This window comes from Cherax quadricarinatus, chromosome 6 (assembly GCF_038502225.1).
Source record: "Cherax quadricarinatus isolate ZL_2023a chromosome 6, ASM3850222v1, whole genome shotgun sequence".
NCBI classification, from domain to species: Eukaryota; Metazoa; Arthropoda; class Malacostraca; order Decapoda; family Parastacidae; genus Cherax; species Cherax quadricarinatus.
In genome coordinates, this window is record NC_091297.1 from 63709207 (window position 1) to 63719770 (window position 10564).

At 42.5% G+C, this 10564-nt stretch overlaps 1 protein-coding gene across 5 annotated transcripts in view; it reads right to left on the minus strand.

Moving 5' to 3' along the window:
• Nucleotides 1-10564, minus strand: part of LOC128693190 (uncharacterized) — a 112830-nt gene that overhangs the window by 13998 nt on the left and 88268 nt on the right. For all 5 annotated transcript variants that reach the window (XM_070081754.1, XM_070081759.1, XM_070081745.1 and 2 more), the window contains exon 2: nt 8728-8930. In XM_070081754.1, coding sequence (XP_069937855.1) covers nt 8728-8930 — 203 coding nt within the window. The remainder of the gene's footprint in view (nt 1-8727; nt 8931-10564) is intronic.

A 10564-nucleotide genomic window follows, 5' to 3' on the forward strand; every position in this document is an offset into this window, starting at 1 on the left:
TAATGACTATTTTTTGTCAGTTTTTACACAGGAAGATGTAAATGAGATTCCAGTAATTAACAATTATTTAATTCCTGATGAATTTAAGTTAACTAATATTACTGTCACGAGGGACATGGTTATTAAACAGATAGACAAACTGAAACAAAATAAGTCCCCGGGACCCGATGAGTTGTTTTCAAGGGTACTTAAGGAATGCAAGATGGAGCTTAGTCAGCCATTAACGAGTGTATTCAATGCGTCCATCCTTACCAGTGTTGTGTGTGTGGAAAAAGACACTTATGTACAGTTCAGGACATTTATTAAAGGAAACGTTTCGCCACGAGTGGCTTCTTCAGTCCTAATACAGAGAAAACTAAGAAAACACACATATATATGTTAGGTAAGACACATATGCAACAGTTAGGTATCTTTATTTTGAAACGTTTCGCCTACACAGTAGGCTTCTTCAGTCGAGCACAGAAAAGTTGATAGAAGCAGAAGATACTTGAAGACGATGTAATCAGTCCATCACCCTTAAAGTTTTGAGGTGGTCAGTCCCTCAGTCTGGAGAAGAGCACTGTTCCGTTGTCTGAAACGATATTGTTTCAGACAACGGAACAATGCTCTTCTCCAGACTGAGGGACCGACCACCTCAAAACTCCAAGGGTGATGGACTGATTACATCGTCTTCAAGCATCTTCTGCTTCTATCAACTCTTCTGCACTCGACTGAAGAAGCCTACTGTGTAGGCGAAACGTTTCAAAATAAAGACACCCAACTGTTGCATATGTGTCTTACCTAACAATCTGTCGGTATTTTATACCATTTTAATGTTCACACATATATATAGTGGTGGGAGTCAGGTGAGGTGAAGCGTGGGTAGAAGTGGTAATAGTAGTAGTAGTAGTAATGGAACTAAGGAGGTGAGGTTAGAGAGGGACCTGCTGGCATCAAGTAACACCAGTTCCCAGGATGGGTAATATCCTCTTGCTTAGTAATTTTGAAATACTGTAACTACCGGATTTTTGCTTTATAGTGTTACTGACAGAAATTAGTGCAGCTTCAATGCATTTTCTCCGTCTTAAGTCGTCTTCTTTAATAACTAGTTTAGCTTCATTGAATTTCATGAGGTGTCCAACATCGTCTCTATGTTGAACACATGCGTTTTTGCGGTCATCATTTCTGCAAGCATTTTTGTGTTCTGCTATTCTAATGTCCAGAGTTCTGGCTGTTTCCCCTACATATACTTTGTCACACCCCCCACATGGTATAGTGTAGATTCCTGCACTTGTGCCAGAATCATGCTTGGGTTTTTGTATCAGGTTCCTAATAGTAGTTGAAGAGCTGGTAGATATTTTAGCCAGTTTTCTGTCAAACATTTTTGAAACATTAGTGGCAACGTTGCTGACCGGTAAAACGATGTAACTTGGAGGCTTTTCTTCAATTTGATAGGTGTTGGTCTTGCTGAGGATACGTGTTGCACGTTTCCTGCAGTCACGTATGAAGTGTAGGGGAAAGTGTAGTGAACTAAAAGATTTGGTGATGTATGTACATTCTTCTTCGAGGAACTGCGGACTGGAAATTCTGTAGGCTCTCAGAAAGAAGCCAATAACTACCCCTCTTTTAGTTCTTGTGTCATGGTGAGATCTCTCACCATGACACAAGAACTAAAAGAGGGGTAGTTATTGGCTTCTTTCTGAGAGCCTACAGAATTTCCAGTCCGCAGTTCCTCGAAGAAGAATGTACATACATCACCAAATCTTTTAGTTCACTACACTTTCCCCTACACTTCATACGTGACTGTAGGAAACGTGCAACACGTATCCTCAGCAAGACCAACACCTATCAAATTGAAGAAAAGCCTCCAAGTTACATCGTTTTACCGGTCAGCAACGTTGCCACTAATGTTTCAAAAATGTTTGACAGAAAACTGGCTAAAATATCTACCAGCTCTTCAACTACTATTAGGAACCTGATACAAAAACCCAAGCATGATTCTGGCACAAGTGCAGGAATCTACACTATACCATGTGGGGGGTGTGACAAAGTATATGTAGGGGAAACAGCCAGAACTCTGGACATTAGAATAGCAGAACACAAAAATGCTTGCAGAAATGATGACCGCAAAAACGCATGTGTTCAACATAGAGACGATGTTGGACACCTCATGAAATTCATTGAAGCTAAACTAGTTATTAAAGAAGACGACTTAAGACGGAGAAAATGCATTGAAGCTGCACTAATTTCTGTCAGTAACACTATAAAGCAAAAATCCGGTAGTTACAGTATTTCAAAATTACTAAGCAAGAGGATATTACCCATCCTGGGAACTGGTGTTACTTGATGCCAGCAGGTCCCTCTCTAACCTCACCTCCTTAGTTCCATTACTACTACTACTACTATTACCACTTCTACCCACGCTTCACCTCACCTGACTCCCACCACTATATATATGTGTGAACATTAAAATGGTATAAAATACCGACAGATTGTTAGGTAAGACACATATGCAACAGTTGGGTGTCTTTATTTTGAAACGTTTCGCCTACACAGTAGGCTTCTTCAGTCGAGTGCAGAAGAGTTGATAGAAGCAGAAGATGCTTGAAGACGATGTAATCAGTCCATCACCCTTGGAGTTTTGAGGTGGTCGGTCCCTCAGTCTGGAGAAGAGCATTGTTCCGTTGTCTGAAACAATATCGTTTCAGACAACGGAACAGTGCTCTTCTCCAGACTGAGGGACTGACCACCTCAAAACTTTAAGGGTGATGGACTGATTACATCGTCTTCAAGTATCTTCTGCTTCTATCAACTTTTCTGTGCTCGACTGAAGAAGCCTACTGTGTAGGCGAAACGTTTCAAAATAAAGATACCTAACTGTTGCATATGTGTCTTACCTAACATATATATGTGTGTTTTCTTAGTTTTCTCTGTATTAGGACTGAAGAAGCCACTCGTGGCGAAACGTTTCCTTTAATAAATGTCCTGAACTGTACATAAGTGTCTTTTTCCACATCTTGTCGGTATCACCATACCATTTCCCTTACCAGTGTTGTGCCAGAGTTGTGGAAGATGGCTAATGTGGTTCCTATATTCAAATCAGGGGATAAGTCCACTCCTTCAAATTACCGTCCAATAAGCCTGACATCTGTAAACCCTGCCATCACATAGTCAAGCCTGACATCTATAGTGGGCAAGTTATTAGAATCAATTATAGCTGACATTATCAGAAGTCACCTTGAAGAGCATAACTTGATAAATGAATCTCAGCATGGATTCACGAGAGGTCGTTCCTGCCTGACAAACTTACTGACGTTCTTCAATAGAACATTTGAGGCAGTTGACAGTGATAAGGAATATGATATTGTTTATTTGGATTTTAGTAAAGCCTTCGACAGAGTACCTCACAAGAGACTCTTGAGAAAAGTGGCAGCTCATGGTATAGGAGGTAAAGTTCTAGCATGGATTGAGGCATGGCTTACCAATAGAAAGCAGAGGGTTACCATTAATGGAGTGAAATCTGAATGGGGATTAGTCACTAGTGGCGTTCCACAAGGATCAGTTTTAGGCCCTCTCCTGTTCATAATTTACATTAATGACCTTGATGAAGGGATTACTAGTGACATGAGTAAGTTTGCTGATGATACAAAGATAGGCCGTATAATTCACTCTGAGGAGGATATCAATGAACTCCAGGACGATTTGAACAAATTAATGTCTTGGTCTGAAAAATGGCAGATGAAGTTTAATGTGGATAAGTGTAAGGTACTTGCCCTTGGTAATGAAAATAACCCTCGAAGCTATAATCTAGGTGAAGTAGAGCTTGGTCATACAGAATGTGAAAAAGACTTGGGAGTCATGGTAAGCAGAAATCTAAAGCCAAGACAGCAGTGCCTTAGTGTGCGCAACAAGGCCAACAGATTACTTGGATTTATCTCAAGAAGTATAAGTAACAGAAGTCCAAAAGTTATTTTACAGCTCTATACATCACTAGTGAGGCCTCATTTAGATTATGCTGCTCAGTTTTGGTCCCCTTACTACAGGATGGACATAGACTCATTAGAGAACATACAGAGAAGAATGACTAAAATGATTTACTGTGTAAGGAACCTCCCGTATGAAGATAGACTTAAAGCCTTAAATCTCCACTCTCTGGAGAGGCGTAGAATGAGGGGAGATATCATTGAAGTGTATAAGTGGATGACGGGCATAAACAAGGGAGACATTAATAAAGTACTGAGGGTGTCGAAACAGGTAAGAACCAGGAATAATGGATTTAAGTTGGATAAATTTAGATTTAGAAAGGACATAGGTAAGTACTGGTTTTCTAACAGAGTTGTAGATGCGTGGAACAGTCTTCCCAGTGGGGTGATAGAGGCTAGGACCTTGGGTAGCTTTAAGAAGAGACTGGACAAATATATGAGTGGGAGGGGCTGGGTTTGATTGGTGTCAAGGGGTACGGGAGTTATTTCTTGAGTAGCTTTAGGTAGATGTCGTTTTGATAAGGACCTGCCTCGTATGGGCCAGTAGGCTTTCTGCAGTGTTCCTACATTCTTATGTTCTTATGTTCTTTTTCGAAATCTATCGGAGTTAGGGTAATGTCGGAAATCTGGCATACATTTATGGAGTTTTGAGGCTCATTCATGAAGAAATCATTTGGGTCGTCGATCCTCAGACCGATTAGTGGTTCACTAAACACAGAGTCGTACTGGGATTTCAATATTTCACTCATTTCCTTGTTGTCATCTGTGTAAGTCCAATCCTGTCTGAGTAAGGGCCCGATACTAGATGTGGTATTTGCCTTGTTTTTGGCATATGAAAAGAAATATTTTGAATTTCTTTCAATTTCACTAATAGCTTTAAGCTCCTCCTGCCTCTCCTGGTTCCTGTGAGAGTCATTTAGCTTAAGTTCGATAGTTTCCACTTCCCTGGTCAGTGCCTCCTTTCGTGTATCAGATATTCTAGCACTCCTGAGGAGCTCAGTGACTCTTCGTCGTCTTCTGTAGAGGGAGCGTCTTTTTCTCTCTAGTTTACTCCTGCTCTTCTTCTTTCTTAGGGGAATATGCCTAGAACATGCTTCGGCTACCAGGAAGTTGATCCTTTCAAGGCACTGGTTTGGATCCATGTCATTTAAGACATCTTCCCAACATGTTTCGTTTAGGACATGATTTACCTGGTCCCAGTTGATGTTCTTGTTGTTGAAATTGTATTTCGTGAAGACACCTTCACGGGTACATGCATTCTGCTGTTCAGGACCCCTATGCATGTACGTCTGGACTTCGATTAGATTGTGATCGGAATTAGTTGTTTTTGATATTCTTATGTCTCTTATCAGGTCCTCATTATTTGTGAAGATAAGGTCAAGTGTGTTTTCTAGTCTTGTTGGCTCCACTATCTGCTGGCTTAAGGTGTGTTTTTCGCAGACTTAGTAGCTCATGTGTGTGTGACCTTTCATCTGCGCTACCTCCAGGGATTGTTTCAGCTATAACATTATTTGCTACATTCTTCCATTTTGTATGCCTTAGGTTGAAATCACCAAGCAGTAAGATGTTTGGGGATGGAGCTGGAAGGTTTTCCAAACAGTAATCGATTTTCAGTAGCTGTTCCTTGAACTGTTGTGAGGTTGCATCTGGTGGCTTGTATACAACCACAATAACTAGGTTTTGGTTCTCGATCTTTATTGATAGAACTTCAACTACCTCATTTGTGGTGTTCAGCAACTCCGTGCAGATAAGGGACTCTTTGACATACAGGCCAACCCCCCCTTGTTGCCTGTTTTTTGTCGCATCTAAAAAGGTTGTAACCACTTATCCATATTTCACTGTCAAAGTGATCTTTTGTGTGAGTCTCTGTGAAGGCTGCAAACATTGCATTAGACTCCACTAGAAGTCCACTGATAAAAGGTATTTTGTTGTTGGTGGATGGCTTAAGGCCCTGTATATTAGCAAATATGAACGAGGTTGTATTCTGTGTTTGTTGGGGGGATTTTGTTATTGGCATCAGTAGTTGTAATTCTGGAGGGCCATGGGTGGCCACTGGCTGCGCCTCCAGTCCAAGAAGGCTCCAAGGTGGTGGACTATTTTTGTTATTTCCTTCCATTTTCTTTTTTCGTTTCCTGCCACTAAAAAATCACCTGGAGTTGGGTTGTCGTAGCTACTATTGTTTGTCTTGTGGGGGTCTGTGCCTCCTGGTCCCTTTTAGATGGTATGCAGGGCACTCGATGTTGTAACACTGCTTCTGGAGGACCGAGGAGTGGCACATTTTTGGGTGAAAGAAAGTACAGGAAGAAGAACGACACACTCCTTTAGACAGGAGGTCGCTACATTTTTTGGGATGGTCAAAGTTGCATGTCCCATTTTTTTCCCCTGTTATTCCATGCTTACAGATGCCCCAAGCATAATATTTGCACAAATTCACCTTTGGTTGAGAATTGTTGGGAGGTGTGTTGTCAATTTCTGCAGGTTCTGGGACTGCACTATAATCCTCAGTATCCAAGCCAGGGCCACCCCGTCCTGGATTCCATCTACTTTCCCCAGTAGAGGAAGAAGGAGGAGACTCCTCTCCAACATCTGTACTGTGGGCCACGGTCTTGTGCAATGATGCTTGTATATTTACGGTTTTAGATGGTTGTATATTTACTGTTTTTGTGGTGGTTTGGGTAGTGTCCCTAGGAGAGTCTGGGCTGGCAGTAAGGCTGGGGGCTGGGTCTGGGTCAGCACTGGGGCTGGGGGCTGGGCCTGGGTCTGGGTCAGCGGCTGGGCCTGGGCCAGCACCAGCACTGTGGGTATTAGTGCTATGACTGGGGGAGCCTGGGCCAGCACCAGCACTGTGGGTATTGGTGCTATGCCTGGGGGAGCCTGGGCCAGCACCAGCACTGTGGGTATTAGTGCTATGACTGGGGGATGGGTCTGGCTTAGCACCATGTGGGTGACTAGATAGTTTCGAGTCATCTGTTGTGGTATGGACATTCTGCATTTTTTGATACACTATCTCTTGCTCCCATGTTTTATATATTTTTGGTAAACTATCCAAGAGGTCATCCTTATTTTCTTGATTATTTTTATCATTTATTACTCTCCTTAGTACCTTTCTGATACCTGCCCAAAGTTCTACATCTTTATTGCACAACCAGAAGCACCTTGCTAGTTCGAGGTCATTTTTTGAGGCTGTATTTAGTCTAGTACAAGAGATATGGTGTTTGGAAGAGCATAGGTTGCATGTGATTCTGGATTTCCTTCCAAGGAGTCTTTTACATGTCCCACAGATATGCTGTGCTGACATCCTGTCTGTATCCTACTACACTCTGTATGCCACGGAAGAAAACTGATTTCCACTTTACCTTTCTCTTGCTGGTGCCAGTAATATGCAAGATGTATTTATACGAACCAAGTTTGCAGTATGTGGGTGGTGGTGTAGGGTGGGTGGTGGGTGTAGGGTGGGTGTGAGCTGGGCAGACTTGCCCACACTGCCACACTTCACTATTATTTTTTTATTACTATTATTATTATTATTATTATTATTATTTAAATTCCTTTTATGTAGTGCTGTACACTGTTTATCTCAAGGGTATACACTGTATTCTTTCAAAATACACTTTTCACTGCGTTATACTGGGATCATTAGAGTATGTTTACTGAGGAAACATTTCCACGGTCCAGTACAGAGGAGAACGATGGAAGATGAGTAAGAGGTTTAGGTAATCAGTCCCTCAGCCTGGAGTCCATGTGTTCAGTCCATCAGTCTTAATAAAAGTACAGTATATATGCAGAGAATGGACATATATGTACTGCAGACATGTGAGGTGAAGCAGTTGGAGACGGCTTCACTGGTGGACAAAATTCACTAGTGGATGTAGGTCATGCCTGTAGGTTAGGCAGTCATTGAAGAATTCCCTTTATCAAGCTCACAAGATGTTGCTGTGTCTGACAGATATTATATAAATGCTTTCATCAACTTGTCGGTTTTGCAACCTCTAGGGATCTTGATACAGAGAATTCTTCAACATTTGCCTAACCAATAGACATGACCAACTTCCAGTAGCAGATTTTTCACGGGTGACGCGCCTCGCCTGTCTGCAATATATATGTCCCTTCTCCACGTAGATGCTGCAGTTTTAACATGACTGATGGACTGTACGCATCTACTCGAGGCTGAGGGACTGATTACCTCAAATTCTTTCTCATCTTCCACTTTTTCTCCTCTGTATTGGACTAATAAAGCTACTAGTTGGAGAAATATTTCCGCAAGAAAAAACGCCCACGGACTACACGTTAATCAACCTCCTTCTGGTGGTGACCATCATTCATACCATTATTATTGAAACTGAAGTGGACACTTATAGTGACTAACTAACCAATGCTGCATCCAAATGATGTAGTGGCGACAGTAGTGAAGACAAGCTATTGCTGGAGCAGCGTTCTGCTCTATATAGAGGGAAACGTTGTCCCAATGAAAGAATTTAGCGAGAGGCCACTACGAACGGAGCAAGCCAAGAAATACAAGTACTATTTATGGAGAAAATGGTGTGAAATACCCACAGGAAGAAAAAAAAGAATGAAATGCAGTATAATTCGATTTTTTATTGACAACGTCTCGGGGCGAAACGTTATCGATAAAGTATCGCATCATACTGCATTTGTGTCTTCCATCGTAGGGGTCCCACTGCCACTGACACAAGTGTTTCCTGGCAGTACGACCGAGGAGTAGGCCGTGTAGGCAGTGACACAAGTGTTTCCTGGTGGTACTGACCGATGAGTAGGCCGTGGAGGCTGTGTGTGGTGTAGACCTCTTGGTGGTAATAATGGTTGGGTGGAGCGAGAGGCTCCACCATCACTTGACCATGGTTCTCGTTGAGTCCCAGCAGCCAGCCTCCCACCATGCTCTCATAAGTGATGACGCCGTAGTGCCATCTGTCGTAGTTACCACCCTCCTCCAGCAGCTCCCACCGCTCTCTGAAACAACACAGTGCTCTTACTCTCATGTTAAAATGTCAGTTTTGGACGTTGTGATCAGCGTCAATATATGAACGTATCCTGTGTCTTTAAAGCGAGCTTTCTAGAGTTAGATTAAACTTATTTACGTTAAATTAGGTTAAATTAAGTTACATGAATCTAACCTACAGGCATGACCTGCTTCCAACTGTGGGTTATTTGATGTTTTTAGTTTAATATGTTTATTATTCACCCCATACCCATCCTGTGGGCGGTAGTCAAAAGATTACAGAGGTACATAATTGGTCCAGGGACTGGACTCCAAAGTTTTGATAGCTGAGCAAGTTACAAAGGTAATGAACTAGATCTGGTCATAATCATGACCAAGTTACAAAGGTAATGAGCTCCAGGTTGAGCTGGTCACACTCATGAATAATTGCAAAGGTAATGAATCATAAACACATTAATCATGAGAATTTACAAAGGTAATGAGCTCCAGGTAGAGCTGGTCACAATCATGACAAGTTTCAAAGGTAATGAATGATAAACACGTTATGACATGATGACAATCATAGACAAATTACAGAGTAATGAGCAGTTAACAAACATAGCAGGGAATTCATCCATTGCCCCAACAACAGATGTTGCTAGGTGCCTGTCTCTCCTCGGTAGACAGCCATTGGAAACAGCAGCAAGTTGCCCAGGGATCTGCTGCTTGCACGAGCACCATCGACCCTCCCCAAGAGGTCCAAGAAGCCAGTGACTCCGTTAGCAGCCCGATGGAGAGCTGTCCTAGGGACATGTCAGCGTCCTGGTGGACGCCAAGTTGACTGAAGATCCCAGGCCCTCGTGTGCACGGATGTTGAAGCTTGAGGAACTGAGTACACACTGCCTGTGGCACACCTGGCAGCTGCCTCGCGGTCGAACTCCACGATGCTGTCCCTTTAGTGGAAGTTCCTGTGAGCCCGGCACTCCCTGCAGTGTCATCGCTGACATCGTGGGTTAGGGGAGAAGTACCCTCTACAGATGGGGTGGCGCTGGGGCGACACCACCTCCGCCTGCTTTACCTCACCTGTTGGAAGTATATAAGCCAGTTCTCGGCGCATATACTGTACTTTTATCAACACTGTAGGACTGACCATATCGACTATAGGCTGAAGGAGTAAGTACCTCAAACTCTTCATCTTCCACCATTTTTCTTTCTACTGGACTGAGGAAGCCACTGTGTGGCGAGGCGTTTCCACAATAAAGACACCCAAGTGTTGCCCATGTGTCTCTTATATCAACCTGTCGGTTTTTCTGAACTATTTATCTACAGAGACATAAAAACATATATAAAACAAAATACAAATACTTAAATTTATATCCCTGTAAATTCATTGTTTTCATAGCCTGGCAACAATCATTCTTGTCATAGCCTGGCAACAATCATTGTTGTCAGCCTGGCAACAATCAATGTTGTCATAGCCTGGCAACAATCATTGTTGTCATAGCCTGGCAACAATCATTGTTGTCATAGCCTGGCAACAATCATTGTTGTCATAGCCTGGCAACAATCATTCTTGTCATAGCCTGGCAACAATCATTGTTGTCATAGCCTGGCAACAATCATTTTTGTCATAGCCTGGCAACAATCATTGTTGTCATAGCCTGGC